The sequence below is a fragment of the Pseudophryne corroboree genome, chromosome 1, assembly GCF_028390025.1.
Source record: "Pseudophryne corroboree isolate aPseCor3 chromosome 1, aPseCor3.hap2, whole genome shotgun sequence".
Classification (NCBI taxonomy): domain Eukaryota; kingdom Metazoa; phylum Chordata; class Amphibia; order Anura; family Myobatrachidae; genus Pseudophryne; species Pseudophryne corroboree.
In genome coordinates, this window is record NC_086444.1 from 435,629,999 (window position 1) to 435,654,076 (window position 24,078).

At 45.1% G+C, this 24,078-nt stretch overlaps 1 protein-coding gene across 5 annotated transcripts in view; it reads right to left on the reverse strand.

Annotated features, from left to right (window-relative positions):
• Window positions 1-3,145: 3,145 nt before the first annotated feature.
• Window positions 3,146-24,078, reverse strand: part of LOC134891018 (leukotriene B4 receptor 1-like) — a 150,425-nt gene continuing 129,492 nt past the window's right edge. For all 5 annotated transcript variants that reach the window (XM_063913504.1, XM_063913503.1, XM_063913506.1 and 2 more), the window contains exons 2-3: window positions 19,728-19,771; window positions 3,146-5,062 (exon numbers count right to left, since the gene is read on the reverse strand). In XM_063913504.1, the coding sequence (XP_063769574.1) occupies window positions 4,007-5,062; window positions 19,728-19,771 (1,100 nt within the window). In that variant the 3' untranslated portion in view covers window positions 3,146-4,006. The remainder of the gene's footprint in view (window positions 5,063-19,727; window positions 19,772-24,078) is intronic.

The window sequence follows — 24,078 nt, forward strand, 5'->3', positions numbered from 1 at the left end:
GGCAGTCCGTCCATCCATAATTGTATTATAATATATACCACCTAACCGTGGTTTTTTTTTCATTCTTTATACCGTCATAGTGTCATACTAGTTGTTACGAGTATACTACTATCTCTTTATCAACCAGTGTACAGTGCGGTAGTTCACGGCTGTGGCTACCTCTGTGTCGGAACTCGGCAGGCAGTCCGTCCATCCATAATTGTATTATTATAATATATACCACCTAACCGTGGTTTTTTTTTCATTCTTTATACCGTCATAGTGTCATACTAGTTGTTACGAGTATACTACTATCTCTTTATCAACCAGTGTACAGTGCGGTAGTTCACGGCTGTGGCTACCTCTGTGTCGGCAGTCGGCAGGCAGTCCGTCCATCCATAATTGTATTATAATATATACCACCTAACCGTGGTTTTTTTTTCATTCTTTATACCGTCATAGTGTCATACTAGTTGTTACGAGTATACTACTATCTCTTTATCAACCAGTGTACAGTGCGGTAGTTCACGGCTGTGGCTACCTCTGTGTCGGCAGTCGGCAGGCAGTCCGTCCATCCATAATTGTATTATAATATATACCACCTAACCGTGGTTTTTTTTTCATTCTTTATACCGTCATAGTCAGTCATACTAGTTGTTACGAGTATACTACTATCTCTTTATCAACCAGTGTACAGTGCGGTAGTTCACGGCTGTGGCTACCTCTGTGTCGGAACTCGGCAGGCAGTCCGTCCATCCATAATTGTATTACAATATATACCACCTAACCGTGGTTTTTTTTTCATTCTTTATACCGTCATAGTCAGTCATACTAGTTGTTACGAGTATACTACTATCTCTTTATCAACCAGTGTACAGTGCGGTAGTTCACGGCTGTGGCTACCTCTGTGTCGGCAGTCGGCAGGCAGTCCGTCCATCCATAATTGTATTATAATATATACCACCTAACCGTGGTTTTTTTTTCATTCTTTATACCGTCATAGTGTCATACTAGTTGTTACGAGTATACTACTATCTCTTTATCAACCAGTGTACAGTGCGGTAGTTCACGGCTGTGGCTACCTCTGTGTCGGCAGTCGGCAGGCAGTCCGTCCATCCATAATTGTATTATAATATATACCACCTAACCGTGGTTTTTTTTTCATTCTTTATACCGTCATAGTCAGTCATACTAGTTGTTACGAGTATACTACTATCTCTTTATCAACCAGTGTACAGTGCGGTAGTTCACGGCTGTGGCTACCTCTGTGTCGGAACTCGGCAGGCAGTCCGTCCATCCATAATTGTATTACAATATATACCACCTAACCGTGGTTTTTTTTTCATTCTTTATACCGTCATAGTCAGTCATACTAGTTGTTACGAGTATACTACTATCTCTTTATCAACCAGTGTACAGTGCGGTAGTTCACGGCTGTGGCTACCTCTGTGTCGGCACTCGGCAGGCAGTCCGTCCAACCATAATTGTATTATAATATATACCACCTAACCGTGGTTTTTTTTTCATTCTTTATACCGTCGTCATACTAGTTGTTACGAGTATACTACTATCTCTTTATCAACCAGTGTACAGTGCGGTAGTTCACTGAGGATGATGATGAGGTGGACATCTTGCCTCTGTAGAGCCAGTTTGTGCAAGGAGAGATTAATTGCTTCTTTTTTGGGGGGGGTCCAAACCAACCCGTCATATCAGTCACAGTCGTGTGGCAGACCCTGTCACTGAAATGATGGGTTGGTTAAAGTGTGCATGTCCTGTTTTGTTTATACAACATAAGGGTGGGTGGGAGGGCCCAAGGATAATTCCATCTTGCACCTCTTTTTTCTTTTCTTTTTCTTTGCATCATGTGCTGATTGGGGAGGGTTTTTTGGAAGGGACATCCTGCGTGACACTGCAGTGCCACTCCTAGATGGGCCCGGTGTTTGTGTCGGCCACTAGGGTCGCTAATCTTACTCACACAGCTACCTCATTGCGCCTCTTTTTTTCTTTGCGTCATGTGCTGTTTGGGGAGGGTTTTTTGGAAGGGACATCCTGCGTGACACTGCAGTGCCACTCCTAGATGTGCCCGGTGTTTGTGTCGGCCACTAGGGTCGCTAATCTTACTCACACAGTCAGCTACCTCATTGCGCCTCTTTTTTTCTTTGCGTCATGTGCTGTTTGGGGAGGGTTTTTTGGAAGGGCCATCCTGCGTGACACTGCAGTGCCACTCCTAGATGGGCCCGGTGTTTGTGTCGGCCACTAGGGTCGCTAATCTTACTCACACAGCTACCTCATTGCGCCTCTTTTTTTCTTTGCGTCATGTGCTGTTTGGGGAGGGTTTTTTGGAAGGGACATCCTGCGTGACACTGCAGTGCCACTCCTAGATGGGCCCGGTGTTTGTGTCGGCCACTAGGGTCGCTTATCTTACTCACACAGCGACCTCGGTGCAAATTTTAGGACTAAAAATAATATTGTGAGGTGTGAGGTATTCAGAATAGACTGAAAATGAGTGTAAATTATGGTTTTTGAGGTTAATAATACTTTGGGATCAAAATGACCCCCAAATTCTATGATTTAAGCTGTTTTTTAGTGTTTTTGGAAAAAAACACCCGAATCCAAAACACACCCGAATCCGACAAAAATAATTCGGTGAGGTTTTGCCAAAACGCGTTCGAACCCAAAACACGGCCGCGGAACCGAACCCAAAACCAAAACACAAAACCCGAAAAATTTCAGGCGCTCATCTCTAATATATACACATGTATATACATACATATAACACACACACACACACACACACACACACACACACACACACACACACACACACACACATTATATATATATATATATACATGTGTATATATATATGTACTGTATGTGTGTGTACATATATATATATGTATGCATGTTTAATATGCTATGTGTGTGTGTATGTGTGTATGTATATATATATATATATATATGTGTGTTTAGATATATATATATATACACACACACAGACACACTAGTTTTACGGACCCAGCATATACTGGGTCACCTCAGTCCCCACCCCCGTGATTGGCTCCGCCCAGTTCTGGAAACCCCCCCCATGCAAATCCTGCGTTTGCCACTGCTGGGAGTTACGCCCCTTTATCCGGCTGAGAAGATGAAATTGGACTTCTTTCAATTTAATGAGTGAAATTCTGTTTATCACATTTTGCATGAAGTTATTTTGGTAACTGTATACTGATCCAGGCTGTGTTCATTTAAGTTAAGTTCTGCTCAAGACATGAAGACTATGGCTATGTTGGGTGGGAACTCACTGAAAAACAATACAGAAGCTCTGCAAATACTGCTAGTATGATCCTACATATTCTCTAATCATCTATACTGTAGGACCTAGGCAAAAAAAGTACTCCTTTGCCCCCCACTGTAATTATTAGTATATATATTAAATACAACCTGACACAATTGTTATAGCCTGCTTTATACACAGCAGCATCATTCATTTACATTTATCTTCAGTTCTTTGGCCCAGTCTAATAATCAATGAACTCTATGTAGATTCTCTAAACTCTACCCCAACGGGATGTAGTTGGCATCCTGACGGTCAAGATGCCGGCGATCAGAAGCCGGGCGCCAGAATCCTGACACTGCTCAGAATCCCAACACCGGAATCCAGAGAGTCAGCATCTCGAACATAAGTATTGGGGGAAGGTTAGGGTTAGGCTGCAGGGGGCAAAGAGAAGTTAGGGTTAGGCACTAGGGGGAGGGTTAGTGTTACACTGTGAGAGGAGAGGGTTAGGTTAGGTTACAGCATGGGAGGGTTAGGGTTAGGCTGTGGGCAGGGAGGGTTAAGGTTGGGGGAGGGTAAGGAGAAGGGTTAGCAGACTTACTAAAATGTGTCAGGATTCTGACTGCCGGCATGCAGCTGTCAGTATTCTGACTGCTGGCATTCTGACTGTCGGGATCTCATACCCAACCCATACAAGCATATCATGTTTGTTTTATTATAGCTATTGTATCTAAATTTACACATATAGAAACTTTATTGATGGATATTCCCCAGTTCCACAGGCCCATCTTGATTCTTCTGTTGCAACTCTTCAGGAATCTTGTTTGAATTCTTACAGTCAGTACCAATCCCTTCAAAAAGTCTGGCCATGAACCCCACTCCAGCAGTCCTAATGAAATTGCTGCCAACAAATGCATACAAAATAGGATTAATACTGCTACTGAGAAAGACCAGGGCTGTAGTATTAGGCCTGGCAGTCTTGGCTGCTTTTCTTAGTTTGTCTGATGAGGACAGTTCTCCAGACACCTGCATTATATTCACCACATGATATGGAAGCCAGGACAGGGAAAATATTACTATGATCATGATAACCAGCTGACTTGTCTTATTTCTGATGTGGAACTTTGCACTACGTAATCTTAGTCCAATGCAGAGGTAGCTAGACAGAATGATTGTGAATGGGATAACAAAACCTGTCATGGTTTCAAATGCGTACTGAAAGATTATGTGTCCAGGAGTGCTGTGCAAGGGTCTACATTGTTGCTGGTTGCTAATGCTTAGTTCTGCACGGTAAATTGGCATAGGAATGGCCAACAAAGATGATAACACCCATATAGCTATGATTATTTTCCTGACAACTGATTTTGTTCTTGTTGTTATAGAAGTTAAAGGTCTTGTGACAGCTAGGAGTCGGTCTACACTCATGAAAGCGATGAGGAAGATACTGGCATACATACTCAGGCAGCTAATGTAATGACACATCTTACAGATGATATTTCCAAATGTCCAGCTGCCCGTGGCCAGGAGATGGAGGAAGAATGGCGCTGTGAGGATTACCATGATGTCAGCAATTGCCAAATGTAAAATGAGGAGACAGGTGACGGTAAGTTTCTTCATTCGGGTCAACACTGTCCAGATGACGAATGCATTGCCTGGAAATCCAATGATGAAAGCTATTGAGAGGATGGCAATGCCTAAACTGGGGGATGCTTTAGATATTATCTCTGGGATCTCTGTTGAAGTGAAATGATTCTCAGAAGAATTTGTAAAAGAAAAATTGAGCTTGGTCATCTCGTCAAGAACAGTATACTGTGAAGAGGAAAACACAAACATATTAATAATTGAATCAACAAGGTCATGAGCAAAGTCTCTATGATCCTGAGTTATAGTGTCTGTTTCCCAGTGTAATGTAAATGTCTGTGCAGCTCCTTCCAAACAGTTCATACCACAAACTCAGAAATCCAGAACATGCAAGAAAAATGGAGGTCACACAAATTGAGCATAAGGTAACACCAACCTTACTAATGCACAATGCTCACATACGTCTAAAAACAAGGGGTCAAACACAGACCACTTAGCCCAGGTGTAGTAATCGCCATTGTGTCTGGACCACCCTACATCAATAATGCTCAATTTGTGTGCCATCCATTTTTTTTTACATATATTAATATTTCTATCAATAATTATATTGCATGAATGCCAGGCTTTTTTTTAGATGACTTTGCTTTGCGATGGAGAGCAGATATCTTGTCCTGTAATCATGTGAATGCTTTTTTAGCATTGCGTCCAGCTTCACAATATGGGGGTTACAAATTACAATATAGGTACTGATTTTATAGAACCACTGTGAGATTGCAGCTTAATTTATAGTGGAAACAACTTATAAGCAGGGCCGTCTTTTAGTATGGGCTCAATGGGCTCTTGTCCAAGGGCCCCAGGAGTCTAAGGGCCCCAGGCTGGTAGCTGAGGGTCCCCTCTTTCCAGGGGTACCAGATTTTTGAAAATCGGCCCTGGGGAACCAGAGATATCTGACATAGAAGCAGTGGTCCCCATCCAAGACTGTTAATTGCTCTTTCCAGCCAGATATCTTGGGTTCTATCTGACTTATAGCTTTTCTGAGGGGACGCTCCAAAATATGGAACCTCTTCCCTTTCAGTGGACACTGGCAGCTTGACTCTACTATGCCCAGAACCGGAGATATAAGCCTACAAGCAGCTGGTCCCTGCTCCAGCTCCACACATCTGGTTTGCAGTTGTATTTTTTCACCGGCAGATTGCTCTGGATCCTGAACTCTGATCCCAAAGTCCCCAGTACCTCCTGAAAGGTGGGACTCTCTAGTTTTTTTTAATCATATTCAAAGCTAAGAAATCTTTTCCCAGGAACTGGAGATATCTGCAGTCAAGCAAGCTGCCCTGCCACCAGAAAATTTTGAATATCAAGCCCACTTCACTATCCCCCCCTCCCCTGCATATTACACCACCCCCACCCTGGAAGTCATGTCCCGGGGCCCATTCATTCAGCCCAATGCCCCCTTGTACAGTTTAGTGTTCTCTCTTCCACAATCTGTGCAGTAAAGGAGTAATTAGCAGAAATTACTGCTCCAGGTCCTACATGCTAAGCGGAAGTTAGAACACCCCCTACCGCCCAATGATAGCACCCCCCACACCTACCGCTGGAGGATGGGTAGGGGGCCCAGTGCATTGCTGTGCCCAGGGGCCTACACTGCTGTTAAGACGGCCCTGCTTATAAGGTCCTTCTGTCTCAAAAAAAGAAAGATAAGAGAGAGAGAAAAAGAGAGAGAGAGAAAGAGAGGGAGGGGGGGAGGGAAAGAGAGAGCAAAAAAGAGAGAGTTCTTGTGGGTACACAGGATCTGCAATAATCCCGTAGGTGAACAACAACAGATGGCTAAAATGACCATCAGGGTCTTACAAAGAGTGTACACAAACAATCTGTGACAAGAGGCTAGAGCTAAGTCAGTGGCTGAGCCTAGAACAGAAACTTTGTGTGTAACAGCACACAAAAAGAATAAAAACTCTGTAGTATGGGTAAATAACTTTGCTACGTCTAGTCATCACATAGTTCAAACTGCTAAACGTTTTTGGCCCATGCAAAATACTGATTCAGATCTATCCTTATTGAAGGATACTACTTTGCTTCCTTGCTATACACTAGGAAAGACCTTAAAAGATTAGCTTGTACATACAGATGTGTCTGAATGTGAGTCAATTAGTACAACACATTTCCTAACAAAAAAAACAAAATCAAAACACAGGTAATTACATACCTCCCAACATGTGTGATCCATGGAGCAGGACGTCTGCGGGTGCACGTCCGAAAAGTGGGGCGTGGCTTCGCGGGATATCCCGCAATCACGAGCCATGTCCCGTTTTCGTCACTGAGGGGGCATGGCCAGCGCTCTGCTAGGTGACAAAAGCCTCCCAACTGCACACCGACCCCTACCGTGGGACACTGCAGCTCGTGGGTGGGACTGAGGGACAGTCCCAAAAAAACGGGGCTGTCCCTCGAATATCGGGACAGTTGGGAGTTATGTAATTACAGTATAAATGCCTAGGATGTACCACATGTGGCTTCTAAGAAACCGGATCTACCTTTGTGCACCGAAGATCAGGAAGAAGGTACAATATTAGACATATTTTAACTTGCACCAGCAACTTTGTAGTATATATTATAAGATGCCCTTGCGGATTGTTATATGTAGGGAACACAGTCACACAGATCAAGAAACGCATGGCAAATCATAGGTCGGCAATCAGACAAGCATTAGAAGGCAAGTGTAGTGAACAACCTTTGGCACAACACTTCAGGGAATATAAACAAAATCTTTATACTTTCAGAGACAAAATGATAATTCACATCCCAGAAAATATCAGGGTAAGGGATCGTGCAAATTGCCCTGTTGCGTGCAGAATCTAAATGGATACATGAGCTGAATACGGTACAGCCGTTTGGCTATAATGAATTATTGCCACTAACTTGCTTTCTATGAGTCTGGGTCTTTGTGCAACTGAGACATTCTGTCTATAGATAAATTTAGAGTAATACTATGTTACTACAGTATATGTTTTAATGTTTTATCTCTGTTTTATTGTATGGTCTGGTTAATTTATGTTCCGTGTTTGTTGCTATAGCAACTTAACCGGAGGTTACTGGTGTCACACCTGCTGCGACGTGCGCTGTGATGATGTCAGACGCCAACCAGACCACCAGTCGCACCAAGCACTTTGTGGTATTTTCTTAGATTGTATAAAGCTTTTGTAATATACACTTTATGCTCCTGACGAAAGTTGAAAGACTGAAATGTTGTGAATTATGTACAGCAGGTCTTCTGACCCGTTATTTCATTTAAGTACATGTGAGTGCCACCGCTGCTCTCTCTCTCTCTCTATATATATATATTTATATACACTGTATGTACTGTATATTATATAGCTGCCGGCTGCGTGTCCCTTAATAGTGGCAACAGTAGTGCAAGTAGAAAAAATGTCTTACAGGCACCGTGTGCGGCGCGCACGCCCAAAAATGGGTGTGGCCAAATGCCACATGAGGCGTGGCCAATGAAAGTCGGCATGTCTACACGTGCCTGCGCCTCAGCATGCTGCTGGACGTAGAGAGATGCTCCCATTTACTTTGAATGGGGTGCATGCGCGTCTACTACGCACGCTCGTCCCATTAATTTCCAGCCCTGCGCCTCGTAGGGCGCACCTAGTCACAGGCTGAGCCACGATTAGCGCGGCTCCATCTGTATGCCAATTGTGATACAGGTGCGTTTCCGCACTGAAGAAAGTTACACAAAGAATTAGCGACAATTATTGTAAACCAACGTATTGCAATTCAAAAACATGCTGTATTGCCATTTAACAACTTGTTGGCGATGCACCTAGGGTTCAGTAGAACACTACTGGTTAGTCGAATTTACAAAAGACAAGAAAAAAAGATGCTTTTGGGCACACTAAGAAAAAGAATGTCTTAAGCCAGTAATATCTGACTTTAATTAAGGCATAACTTTTAATGAAATTCATGTTAAAATAAATTGTGATCACTCCTGTACACTGTACATGCAATAATGTGCACACTGGTCACTGAATATACAAGATAATAAAATGAAGTAAAGAAAACTCTATCTGAGATTAGAGTAATTTTAAGGCAAAAATGTCAAATATGCAGTAGGATACAATCAGTAGCCCTCAAATAGGGTTTAAACAACAACGCCCTCTGGTGAATTGTTTTCTTACACCCTGCAATCTGGAACAATACTGGGAAATAATTTCTTGTTCAATTTTTCTGTCTACCTATGATACTCATCTGATGGTAATCTGGTGGGGAATTTACCAGAAAAGACTTATAGTGGTGTGACATAGACATCAAGTAGGAATGAGAGCAAATGTTTGAATCTGCTGTCAGCGTTATAGGCCCTACACACCGGGCGATAATAGTTAAAGATATGAACGATCTCGTTCATTAATCAACGAGATAACGTTCATATCCTTGAGTGTGGAGGCACCAGCGATGAACGATGTGCGGCCCCGCGCTCGTTCAACGCTGGTGCCCCGTCGCCTGTGCATGCAGGCCAATATGGACGATCTCATCCATATTTGCCTGCACTTCTATGGAGCAGGGTGACGGGGCGAGTGAAGAAACTTCACTCCCCCCGTCACTGCCCCCCCGCCGGGTCGCCCGTCGGCCGTATCCGCCGTCGGGCAGCTCGGCGGCGGATCGTTAATGTGTAGGGCCCTTTAGACTGGATTGTTATTTCCCACAGAAGCTACTACACCGGATATTCTCTGGGGGTCCCCCTCCAGGTACTGATCCGGCACAACACTTTATCGCTTCCAAGATTAGACGAGATTGGGCAATTTAAGTGTGGTTTGGTAGTAGATTGGAATGCATCTCTACCGGAAGCATTGATGAGAGTTCATGAATATGGAAAAGGTAACTACTGGATTGAGAAAAGGAGATAGAGTGTCGTAAAGAAATAGCTCTTCTTTTGGCGTTAGACAGTGAGAAGCCTGTCAGTTGGAGAACTGCCGCAGGAGCTCACTGAATCGCCAATGAGAGTCCTGAAAATGTAGAAAGTGTGGAAAAAATCAGATAATTAGGTGACTAATGCTGTTCTTATATGGAAGTAATGAGTTTGAGATAAACAGGAAGATTCTTATGTACACCAAAATTTATAAGGTTGGTAGGATTATGCTTCATTCAAATTGCAAGTCTTCTCTGCCTATTCGCAGGCTTGTGAGTAAACACGAAGATTCCTATGTACACCAAATAAATATATAAAGTTGGTAGGATTCTGCTACATTCAGATGGCAAGTCTTCTCCGCCTACTATCAGACTTGTGAGTAATATCTGTCAGGTAGCTGGAGGAAAAACCGCTCTGCTGCATTGTGTGCTATTAAATAAACTGTGCAAATCACATCCAAGTAACAATGACCGCAGCATCAAATAAAAGAAAAGGAAAAATCAACTAAGTATTCATAATAACCAGAGGTAAAGAATCATAATCATATGTGTCAGTTATTCAGGATCAAATACACAGGAATCTGTTATTGCTTCACTAAATAGAATCAAGTCAATTGGTAACAAGAGGATAAGTGTGCCACAATACCGCTCCCGATGAAGGTGCTGTTGTTCACAGTGTGACTGTGTACGGGCGGAGGTCAGGCGGGTAAAGATGTCTGCTGCTGGGAGCTGGCTCAGAGGGATCTTGTTCGATCCTGCTGCTGGGAGCTGGCTCAGAGGGAGCTTGTTCGATCTTGCTGCTGGGAGCTGGCTCAGAGGGAGCTTGTTCGATCCTGCTGCCGGGTGCCGCCGGAATACGCGTTTCAGCCATCAGGCGGGCTCGGTGTCAAGCCCGTCAAGCGGGCATTGTGTGGTGAGGGACAGGGTTTGCTTCTGTTTGTCCAAATATTTTATGACTAGCAGCCACTAGCACTGGCTTTGCCTATTACATTGACCATAAATAATTTGAATTGTTCCACCAATCCAAGGCACCCCTGCAAGTGCCCTGAGGCACCCCAGGGTGCCATAGCACACATGAGAACCACTGGGTAAGGGGGTATATTAACATTAAAGTGCATGTTTTTAGAAGTGGAGATGTTGCCCATAGCAACCAGATTCTAGCTATTATCTTCTGTGAGTCTGCCCATTTTTTTTAAAGCAGCAATCATTTACAAGGAAGAACCAACCTGGTTTTACCTTGTAAATAATTGCTGCTTTAAAATAAATAGGCAGACTCACAGGATGTCCCGAACCTCTGGCAACTCGGAGGCTATTACATTAGCCTTTGATATTTATTTGCAGGGTTATGTATAACACTTGCATAATAGAATTAGAGATGTGCAGCGGGGATTTTTCGTGTTTTAGTTTTGGATTCGGTTCCACGGTCGTGTTTTGGATTTGGACGCGTTTTGGCAAAACCACCCTTTCGGATTTTTGTCGGATTCTGATGCGTTTTGGATTCAGGTGTTTTTTTTTTCAAAAACCCTCAAAAACAAGGACATGCACACTTTAACAAACCAGTCATTTCAGAGACAGGGTCTGCCACACAACTGCGGCTGAAATGACTGGTTGGTTTGGGCCCCCACCAAAAAAGAAGCAATCAATCTCTCCTTGCACAAACTGGCTCTACAGAGGCAAGATGTCCACCTCATCCTCATCCTCCGATTCCTCACCCCTTTCATGTGTACATCCTCCTCCTCACAGATTATTAATTCGTCCCCACTGGAATCCACCGTCACAGGTCCCTGTGCACTTTCTGGAGGCAATTGCTGGTAAATGTCTCCACGGAGGAAATTATAATTCATTTTGATAAACACTCTTTCGGAGTACACACTGGAGGGGGGGCAATTTAGGTAAAATAAAGCCAGTTTGTGCAAGGGCCTCCAAATTGCCTCTTTTTCCTGCCAGTATACGTACGGACTGTCTGACGTGCCTGCTTGGATGCGGTCACTAATATAATCCTCCACCATTCTTTCAATGGTGACAGAATCATATGCAGTGACAGTAGATGACATGTCAGTAATCGTTGGCAGGTCCTTCAGTCCGGACCAGATGTCAGCACTTGCTCCTGACTGCCCTGCATCACCGTCAGCGGGTGGTTTTGGAAATTTTATCCTTTTCCTGGCAGCTCCAGTGGCGGGAGAAAATGAAGGAGCTGTTGGCGGGTCACGTTCCGCTTGACTTGACAACTGTCTCACCAGCAGGTCTTTGAACATCTGCACACTTGTGTCTGCCGGAAAGACAGATACAACGTAGGCTTTAAACCTAGGATCGAGCACGGTGGCCAAAATGTAGTGCTCTGATTTCAACTGATTGACCACCCGTGAATCCTGGTTAAGCGAATGAAGGGCTCCATCCACAAGTCCCACATGCCTAGCGGAATCGCTCCGTTTTAGCTCCTCCTTCAATCTCTCCAGCTGCTTCTGCAACAGCCTGATTAGGGGAATGACCTGACTTAGGCTGGCAGTGTCTGAACTGACTTCACGTGTGGCAAGTTCAAAGGGTTGGAGAACCTTGCACAACATGGAAATCATTCTCCACTGCGCTTAAGTCAGGTGCATTCCCCCTCCTTTTCCTATATCGTAGGCAGATGTATAGGCGGCCTTTTGCTGCTCCTCCATCCTCTGAAGCATATAGAGTGTTGAATTCCACCTCGTTACCACCTCTTGCTTCAGCTGATGGCAGGGCATGTTCATGAGTGTTTGCTGGTGCTCTAGTCTTCGGCACGTGGTGGCTGAATGCCGAAAGTGGCCCGCAATTTTTCAGGCCACCGACAGCATCTCCTGCACGCCCCTGTCGATTTTTTTTTTTAAATTCTGCACCAACAAATTAATTGTATGTGCAAAACATGGGACATGCTGGAATTTGCCCACATGTAATGCACGCACAATATTGGTGGCGTTGTCCGATATCACAAATCCCCAGGAGAGTCCAATTGGGGTAAGCCAATCTGCGATGATGTTCCTCAGTTTCCGTAAGAGGTTGTCAGCTGTGTGCCTCTTATGGAAAGTGATGATACAAAGCGTAGCCTGCCTAGGAACAAGTTGGCATTTGCGACATCCTGCTACTGGGGCCGCCGCTGTTGTTGCTGTGGGAGGCAATACATCTACCCAGTGGGCTGTCACAGTCATATAGTCCTAAGTCTGCCCTGCTCCACTTGTCCACATGTCCGTGGTTAAGTGGACAATGGGTACAACTGCATTTTTTAGGACACTGAGGACACTTTTTCTGACGTCTGTGTACATTCTCGGTATTGCCTGCCTAGAGAAGTGGAACCTAGGTGGGATTTGGTACCGGGGACACACTACCTCAAGCAATTCTCTAAGTCCCTGTGAACTAACGGCGGATACCGGACACACGTCTAACACCAACATAGTTGTCAAGGCCTGAGTTATCCGCTTTGCAACAGGATGACTGCTGTGATATTTCATCTTCCTGTTGGACAGTCAATTGCTTACTGGAAGTAGTACAAGTGGTCTTCCAACTTCCCCTCTGGGATGACGATTGACTCCCAGCAGCAACAACAGCAGCGCCAGCAGCAGTAACGACCTTACCCCTACTTATTACAGCTTGACAAAGGCAACACATGGCTTGACACCTGTTGTCTGCATTTCTGTTGAAATAGTAATGTACTGTAGTATTACTGAGCACCACAATGCAGCACAAGACAATGAGCAGTGGTACTGAGCACTGATGATGATAATACTGAGAACTGACACTGAGCAGCAAGATGCAGCACAAGACACTGGACTAGTATATTAGTAATGTACTGTAGTATTACTGAGCACAACAATGCAGCACACAACAATGAGCAGTGATACTGAGCACTGATGATGATACTACAGAGAACTGACACTGAGCAGCAAGATGCAGCACAAGACACTGGACTAGTATATTAGTAATGTACTGTAGTATTACTGAGCACCACAATGCAGCACAAGACAATGAGCAGTGATACTGAGCACTGATGATGATACTACTGAGAACTGACACTGAGCAGCAAGATGCAGCACGAGACACTGGACTAGTATATTAGTAATGTACTGAGCACCACAATGCAGCACAAGACAATGGCCCTCATTTCGAGTTGATCGCTCGCTAGCTGCTTTTAGCAGCATTGCACATGCTAGGCCGCCGCCCTCTGGGAGTGTATCTTATCTTAGCAGAATAGCGAACGAAAGAGTAGCAGAATTGCGATTAAATAATTCTTAGCAGTTTCTGAGTAGTTCGAGACTTACTCCTACACTGCGATCAGCTCAGCCCGTTTCGTTCCTGGTTTGACGTCACAAACACGCCCTGCGTTCGGCCAGCCACTCCCCCGTTTCTCCAGACACTCCCGCGTTTTATCCTGGCACGCCTGCGTTTTTCCGCACACTCCCAGAAAATGGTCAGTTTCCGCCCAGAAACACCCACTTCCTGTCAATCACACTCCGATCACTTCAACGATGAAAATTCTTAGTTCGGACGTGAGTAAATCTACTAAGTTTTGTGCTAAAATACTTAGCGCATGCGCGCTGCGTACCATGCGCATGCGCACTTTTGCCTTAATCGCTCCGTTGCGAAAACCGGCAACGAGCGAACAACTCGGAATGACCACCAATGAGCAGTGAAAATGAGCACTGATGATGATACTACTGAGAACTGACACTGAGCAGCAATATGCAGCACAAGAGAGACACTCTACTTGTATTACTGAGCAACAATAAGCACTGATACTGAGCACTGATATTGAGATTTGCCACTGAGAGAACGTAGCCACGTCCTCTCTGCTCTCTCTACAATGTACGAGTGAAAATGGCGGCGACGCGCGGCTCTTTATATGGAATCCGAATCTCGCAAAAATCCGACAGCGGGATGATGACGTTTTGCCTCGTTCGGGTTTTCCGAGTCAGGCGGGAACAACCGAGCCTGCCTCGGACCCGTGTAAACCACGTGGAGTTCGGGGGGATTCGGTTCTCGGAGAACCGAACCCGCTCATCTCTTTGTAGAATATGTTGTTGTACATTGCATTGTAAGTGCAGCAGTGCTGACTTATTGTGTACAGGATTAGGGTAGCAATAAACCGTTGTATATAAGAAGTACATAGACGAACCATTGGCAAAGTATGAATGTAGGCAACGAAAAAGACAAAAGAGTAAAATAAGTTAAAAAAAAAAAAAAACTTGTATGGGTATATATACTAGTAGATGTAAAAATTGTATTACAATTAAAAAAATAAAAAAATACTGGTAAGTGCCTCGAGTTCTATTGGTGAAAGAGCACTATATAAATAAAATCATTATAATCATTGGCCCTCATTCCGAGTTGTTCGCTCGGTATTTTTCATCGCATCGCAGTGAAAATCCGCTTAGTACGCATGCGCAATGTTCGCACTGCGACTGCGCCAAGTAACTTTACTATGATGAAAGTAATTTTACTCACGGCTTTTTCTTCGCTCCGGCGATCGTAATGTGATTGACAGGAAATGGGTGTTACTGGGCGGAAACACGGCGTTTCAGGGGCGTGTGGCTGAAAACGCTACCGTTTCCGGAAAAAACGCAGGAGTGGCCGGGGAAACGGTGGGAGTGCCTGGGCGAACGCTGGGTGTGTTTGTGAGGTCAACCAGGAACGACAAGCACTGAAATGATCGCACAGGCAGAGTAAGTCTGGAGCTACTCTGAAACTGCTAAGTAGTTAGTAATCGCAATATTGCGAATACATCGGTCGCAATTTTAAGAAGCTAAGATTCACTCCCAGTAGGCGGCGGCTTAGCGTGTGTAACTCTGCTAAATTCGCCTTGCGACCGATCAACTCGGAATGAGGGCCATTGTTATTATTATTATTATTATTATTATTATGGACAAACTGCCCTGATATTCTATGTAAGCTTTCACATTTCATAAAGATTTCCAAACATCTTAGAGTAGGGGTATTTAACATGGGTGTGGTTCGTTTTATCGACAGTATCTAGGTCGACAATGTTTAGGTCGACCACTATAGGTCGACAGTCACTAGGTCGACATGGATGGAAGGTCGACAGGGTTTCTAGGTCGACATGTGCTAGGTCGACAGGTCTAAAGGTCGACATGAGGAATTTTTTTTTTGGGTGTCGTTTTCTTCCTAGAGTGACCGGGATCGCTCGCCATGCTTCGGGCATGGTGCCTTCGCTCCGCTACCGCTTCGCTCGGCACACTTTACAGTTCCAATCGTAGTCCACGTGGATCGTTAAGTATGAAAAAAATCCCCCCCCCCAAAAAATGTGAAAAACTCATGTCGACCTTTAGACCTGTCGACCTAGCACATGTCGACCTAGAAACCCTGTCGACCTTCCATCCATGTCGACCTAGTGACTGTCGACCTATAGTGGTCGACCTAAACATTGTCGACCTAGACACTGTCGATCTTCAGACCGGATCCCATTTAACATATGGCCCTCCAGCTGTTGTGGTACTACACATCCCAGCATGTCCTGCCACAGTTTTTTTATTTGGTTATGCTAAAACTTTGGCAGGGCCTGCTTGAATCTGTAGTTCCACAGCAGCTTCAGGGACGCATGTTGACTACCTGACTGAGGCTGTAGAATGAAGACTCAAAAAGAAAGAACATAAAAGATGATAAAAAGAGTTATGAACTAGAAATGTGGTGACCTGGAATCAACCCACTTTTTGGATCAAGTAAAAAGTACACTACTTGAAAAAAACACCCTATAAATAAAGTAATGCATGGTAACAAGGGAAATATCCGAATGTGGAAATCTTTAATTAATGGGCATAACAAACTGAAGAACATCCTGTACATAAGCATGCCAACAATACACAAATAAGAACGGAAATTCTAGGCATGATATGGACTCTAAGAATTCAAGTACAAAATAGATTGTCCCGCAGCATAAATTACTTTTACTGTAAATGGATTTCAGGTCAAGATTATAGCACAAAGGATGTATTCAGTTTTTGATAAGGAAGATCTGGGCTGATCAGGGTGCTCTTCTTGGGTACTGACTACCCATATAAATGCAGATGCAGAAATGCCTATAAAATTGAAATAATTTAGAACATATATTTAGAAGCGTATTCCCTGTTTAGCAAGGGCCCAAAGGCAAATGTGTTACTCGTTTATAATACAGTTACAGAGGCGACAGAAACAAAGCATTGGTCTATATTTTAAATGGGTACTATGGACATTCCAAAGCATCATTATGATAAAAATAAAGAGCTCCATAGGGGTTGGTAGATTCCAAGGCCTTTTAGTGATGCAGTCCTATGAGACTGATGTAAAATGAGGAAGCAAAACTTTTTGAAGCATAGTAAATGGAGCCAGAGGGGTAGCATGCATCCAGGGATCAGTCTCCTCTCTTTCACTGCCCAAATTTCCACTTTCTGCATTGCCAGCGGGAGGGTTGGGAGGGGGGGTTGATAGCAAGACTCGGGCCCCTCCAACAGGACCGGGCCTGGGAAAAGATTTCCCGCTCCCCCCCTCCCGGCAGCACTGGGAGCAGGACCCTGTGTTTGTGACCGAGAAGGGGGTGGGGCCTCAGGTAAAGGTGCGGAGCTCCTTGGCACCCCCGTTCCCATTATTGTGGGAACCGTGATGCCCCCAGGCTCTCCTGGCCTGTGAACACATGCACACAGCATCTGTTCACCTGCTCCTTACCCGCTGAGCATAGCATCGCTGTGTGTTCTACCCCCAAATACCCCCCCCCACTACCACCACAACCACGTGACACTGTGTCCCGCAAGTGGGACATTGAGACAGTTCTTGAACAATGGGACTGTCCTGCTGAATGTGGGACAGTTAGGAGGTATTCCATTACTTATACATTACTTATATGTTAGACTCAGGGACGTGCTGTCAGGGGAAGCAGGGCAGACAGAGCTCGAGAGGGGGGCCCCATTTTATTTTTTTGGGGGCCCCACTTTCCGAGGAATTTCAGCCCTGGGCTGACCAGTTTGGAGGTTAATGTGATGGCTGGGGGACCCCACACTGAGTGTTCCCCCTGCTATGGCATTACCCACCTGGCTGGTTCAGCCTGGTGCTGGTTATTCTTTAATAAAAGGAACCCAACACTCTTTTTTTTTTTTAGGGGGTGTGGGGTTAAATTAGCGAGTGCCTCTCCAGCCATTGACTTCACAGCACGTCACTGGTTATACTTATGTGCAGTTGAAATAGTGATGTTGCTTGATTAGCAACCTAACTGCACCATTCTGTGCCATGTGATCCTTATGAATAGTGAAGCACTAATCTTCTCACAAGGATTACTAGAAAAATGCCAGCTACTGTATAATATGTGTCAAGAAGATATTGCAGTTCTAGGGCTGCTTCAGAGTAACACGCCAAGTTGGATGCATTGCCTGACTGGAAATAAATCCGGCTCTTGGACTGTATTCAGAGTAGGCCGCATCTAGAGCTGCAAAGAGCTAGGCCTGGGTAATGTAGGGGGCATGGCCTAAGCATGGGAGGTGTGGTCATGCCCCTTAATAAAAAACTATGATAAAGTATTCTTGCATTCCTAAGCTAGGGGCAGATCCAAGTGAAAGGGTTATTCAGTGAAACCTTCTTCCCCCCTCCTCCGTTCACAGGACCAGCCCAGCAGGGTGTGCGCGTGGGGATCCGGTCTCTAGGTCGACAGTAACTAGGTCGACACTATCTAGGTCGACCACTATTGGTCGACAATAGCTAGGTCGACAGGGTTTCTAGGTCGACAGGGTCTCTAGGTTGACATGTTCTAGGTCGATAGGTCAAAAGGTCGACGAGTTTTTCACAATTTTTTTGAACCTTTTCATACTTAACGATCCACGTGGACTACGATTAGAATGGTAATCTGTACCGAGTGAAGCAGTAGCGGAGCGAGGCACCTTGCCCGAAGCATGACGAGCGAAGCGAGCCATGCGAGGGGACACAGTGCACTAATTGGGGTTCCCGGTCACTCTACGAAGAAAACGGCACCAAAAAAGCATAAAAAACTCATGTCGACCTTTTGACCTGTCGACCTAGACCCTGTCAACCTAGAGACCCTGTCGACCTAGTTACTGTCGACCAATAGTGGTTGACCTAGACACTGTCGACCTAGTTACTATCTACCTTCCATACCACACCCGTGCTCATGCCTCCCAACATTCTGGATGGCTTAGTTGAGGCTCCTGCATGTGACTTTGCTACGCACCGCCAAAAAAGGGTGTGTGGCTTTGGCAAAAGGGGCATAGCTAAGTGGGAATGCTGCAATTGTAAGACACGCCTCCCATTTGCCGTCACTGTGGGGGCATGCCCAGAGCTCTGAGAGCTGGTGGCATGCCTCCTGTGCCTCTCTCCCTTGAATAAACATCATCTATACCCCACTGCTCTGCTAAGCAGGTCAACAAATGACAGGAAGCCTCCCAACTTCCCCTACATTGCAGGACACTGCTGCCCATGGGTGGGACAGTGGCCGAAAAACTGGACTATCCCTCAAAAATCTGGCCAATAGGGAGGTATGTGTGCTGTTCTGAGAAGAGAGAAAGGGGGAAGGGGCGGCGGTGGGCCCAGCCCCCCAACAAATAACCTGGGTAGTTAATACCTGCTCCATTGATCTCTCTATACCTCTGGTCACATCTACAGTATGTGCCTGCATGTCTCCCACACAGCTGTTTGTGGTTGCAGCCATTATCTCTGTCAGCCCTATCCTTGGTGCAAGAGATCTGTCTGAAATCAGAAGGATCTCCGTAGCACAACTCTGAATAACCCATATTTCCATCTACACACCTTCGGAACACTCATCCAATGTTTGAATACCCAGTTGCACCGGATCAACTGCAAATGGAGATGTTTCAGAGGTGCGGAAGACTCTGCACCACCCATACAGTGGCTGCTGAAAGCTGCATATGCTCAGTTACAAATCACAATGCTAAATAAGCCCTATAATGTGCATTTTATATACAGTATGCCTGAATATTCTTATTTTCAATGGAATTCCTGAGTCAGACATTGTGCGTTTACTTACTGCCTCAGGCATTGTGTCGCTGTCCTCTGTCAGTTGGTTATATTCTGTTGAGTAAATGTAAAAGTTAGTTAGATACAGTATACAAAGGTGAGTCTGTTTTTATCAGATGAGAATATATTTGTAATTATTAAAATCAAGACATCTATCAGTATATTTCCCAACATTTTAAAACAAATTCCAGTGTTAAGTTGTTACACAACCACTGCATTAAAGCACATTGTCATCGGTAAGGCTAGAAGGATCTCGGTACACTACAATTCCCATAATATGTTTAATGAGTTTTATCATGTCATATTTGTGCATTTTAATCCACACCGAAATCACCTAATTTTAAAGCTCGGGGAATAAGAACAAAAAGTGAGATTGAAATCTAATTTGTGGAATAAAAAGAATTATGTTTGCAGTTGCTCATTACTACAAAACAAGAGCATTTCAAAGTAAAATAATTGATATATCTTTAAAACCTGATACTGTACTAGGTCTGGAAACGGGTGTAGTATGGTATGCCGGTGGCCGGGCTCCCGGCGACCAGCATACCGGCGCCAGGAGCCCGACCGCAGGCATACCGACAGCGTGGCGAGCGCAAATGAGCCCCTTGCGGGATCACTGCGCTCGACACGCTGCGGGCATGGTGGCGCGCTACGCGCGCCACGCTATTTATTCTCCCTCTAGGGGGGTCGTGGACCCCCACGAGGGAGAATATCTGTCAGTATGCCGGCTGTCGGTATGCCAGCTGTCGGGATTCCGGCGCCGGTATACTGTGCGCTGGGATCCCGACAGTCGGCAACCTGAAGACCAACCTTGGAAACTACTGTAACAATTGTATGCTTGTAGAGAACATTCAAACTCATTTACAGCATAGTATAATGCATAACTTAATATTTACCTACTTTTAAAAAGTCCTCTCCAGGAGAAGTCCGGATTGGAGAAGCATCTGGGCACGTTAGGGGGTGGGTTATGACATCATTAAGTCCTGCCTCTCTTTGCATCACCCTTACTGATTACTATTTTTCTTTTGAAAGAGGAGGTTTATTACATACCCCTCAGCAAAAAATATTTTCCCTAAAAATATTTCTCTTTGTTGTTGTATTGAGAAGTTTGAACAAAAGTTATACTTAATATTCATACTGTACAAAATGTGCCCCCAAAAAGGAGAATTTTCTTCTGGTATCTCTCCCAACCTCTTCTTGGGACGGTACCCTGTTTTGATTTATTACTATTACCCAAAATTCCTGGGGAGCACCGCCAACCCCAAGTTACATGTATGGGACCCTTCTTTGTTATCTCTTGAAATAGTTGGTCTTAGTATCATTCTTTTACTTTCCAAGTCTTGTGCTCAATAAGCCCCAGATAAAATTAGGGCATCTCTAAATTGATGTCATCTGCCAGAGCCCCGCAGAGCAGACAGTAGGGAGAAAGAACTTTGGCACCAGATGACTGGTAGTGTTAAAGACACTTTGGTTTACTGCAACATTTCCAAGATCCTGGCTTCACATGGGGTGTAGAGAGCTCAACAACAAGTTGTCAACAAGCTCGTCCTCTGGAAACAACTCACATGACCACAACAAACGCAAAAGAGGTGCAGCATGGATAGATTGGCCATTCTACGAGCTGTTCTACAATGTTTTGGGGAACACGGCTTTGATTACCCTGTTAGCTTGTCCTCCTCCATCTCTGCCACTTCACAGGAATCTGTCTGGGAAAGCAGACAGCCTACTATTATCTACTATGAAACTAATGAAACTTAAGCCCCTAATCACAGAGGGGCCAATTTTCAACCCTTGTTTTTATGTACTGTAGGGTTATAGCTCGTCACCAATAACACCATGACAACCAGGCTTCTATTATAGCATAGTTGCTATTACAGCTTGGATGCGTGTTGCTAAGAACCGTGGGTGTTGTAGTCTAGCTCTGTGATTTGTGCTCTATAAATAGCGTGTTTCCGTTTTAAACTACAATTCCCAACAGCCTGCAGAACTTTTCTTTGTGACATTCCCAAGAATGGCGGAGCTGAGAGGGCCCATCCCAGAAAGGAGGCTGAGGGCAATGAAAGGTGAGAAGAAGCCCGGGACAAGGTGGTGTCTAATAAGGTAATTTTGGTGGCGCTGAGCGGTGTGTGTGCTGTCAGGTGTTTACTGGATGAGGGGGAAAGAGAATGCTGTGAGGTGATTAATGAAGTGGATGTTCTGTGAGGTGATTTTTGAAAAGGAGGTGCCTGTGAGATGATTACTGTAGAGGGTGTTGTTAGGAATTATTGAAGAGGGGGAAGTGCTGTGAGAGGTAGACATTAAAGGAGCCTAGGTAGGAGGGGCTGTAACCACATCTGCCCTACAGACTCTTCCTTGTCCCCCACCACTTCTGCCCTGCAGACTCTATCACCCAGTCATCCACCACATCTGCCCCTGCAGACTCTCTCACCGTGCCAAATACCTGACCTGTCCATGCAGACACAGGCTGGTGGGAAGGGGCTCACTGTATGGCCCATTTTCAAGGACTACACCCCACCACCCTGTTCTCCGCCATTTGGGCCTCGAGGTCCTTGCAAGGGCAGCAAGGCCCTTTGGAACTTGTTGGATGTTGTCTTATTGTTGCTATTTGCAAAGGGGCCCCCATAACAGTTCAAGCTTCAGAGCCTCAAAAATGTAGATCCACCACTGAGCCAGCCCAGCATCAAAGCAATGCCGGTAACCACCCAATGCTGCCCATCGTCACCTGTCTAGGTCCCAGACAACCCCTACTTTCTGGAGACAATTGCTGGTAAATGTCTCCACGGAGGAATTTATAATTCATTTTGATGAATATCATCTTGTCCACATTTTCTCTTACGTCCTAGAGGATGCTGGGGTCCATTTTAGTACCATGGGGTATAGACGGTTCCGCAGGAGCCTTCGGCACTTTAAGACTTTTCAACAGTGTGAACTGGCTCCTCCCTCTATGCCCCTCCTCCAGACCTCAGTTTAGAAAATGTGCCCAGGAGACAGGATGCACACTAGTGGAGCCCTACAGAGCTTTGCTGGAAAAAGACTTTCTTAGGTTTTTTATTTTACAGGTAAGCTGCTGGCAACAGCTTCCCTGCTTCGTGGGACTTAGGGGGGGAAGTAGGAACCAACTTCTCAATTAGTTAATGGTTCTGCTTCCACTGACAGGACACCATTAGCTCCTGAAGGGTACTGAACACAGCCCAAGCCTGGCCAGCGTTCACTCCCACAGCACTGCCGCCACCCCCTAACAGAGCCAGAAGTCAGAAGGCTGGTGAGTATATTACCGGAGTCCTGCAGAGAGGGGATCCTCCTGTCATCGTTGGCGGCATACAGGTACACGCGCAGCGCGCGCCATGTCTCTCGGCACCAGGGTGCAGAGCGCGGGGTTGGGGGGGGGGGGGGGGGGGGGCGCTCTGAGGACATGTTTTAAAACCTTACTCTCACTGTCAAAAAAGGGTACATACATGTACAGCCACTGATGTGCCATCCCCAGCCAGTATAAATATTACATTACTGAGGCTGAAGGGCGGGGCTTCTCCTCAGACTTGCCAGAACACTCACTTGGTGGTATTTTCTCCTGCAGAAATTCCAGTGTGAAGCTCCAGAATGCTGTTTCTCCTCATGACAACACTGATACAAGTACAGGGTGTTACACAAGGGGCAGAGAGTGTTCATTATAATTAGGTCTGTGGGCCTATTATTGGTATATGCACTGTAAGTAGTGATGTGCACCTGAAATTTTTCGGGTTTTGTGTTTTGGTTTTGGGTTCGGTTCCGCGGCCGTGTTTTGGGTTCGAACGCGTTTTGGCAAAACCTCACCGAATTTTTTTTGTCGGATTCGGGTGTGTTTTGGATTCGGGTGTTTTTTTCAAAAAACCCTAAAAAACAGCTTAAATCATTGAATTTGGGGGTCATTTTGATCCCATAGTATTATTAACCTCAATAACCATAATTTACACTCATTTCCAGTCTATTCTGAACACCTCACACCTGACAATATTATTTTTAGTCCTAAAATTTGCACCGAGGTCGCTGGATGGCTAAGCTAAGCGACACAAGTGGCCGACACAAACACCTGGCCCATCTAGGAGTGGCACTGCAGTGTCAGGCAGGATGGCCCTTCCAAAAAATACTCCCCAAACAGCACATGACACAAAGAAAAAAAGAGGTGCAATGAGGTAGCTGTGTGAGTAAGCTAAGCGACCCTAGTGGCCGGCACAAACACCTGGCCCATCTCACGCAGGATGGCCCTTCCAAAAAATACTCCCCAAACAGCACATGACGCAAAGAAAAAAAGAGGCGCAAGCTCTTCCCGTCCAGTGTTGGGAAGGTCAGGCATCGCAACCGACACAATTGGACTCTCCTTTGGG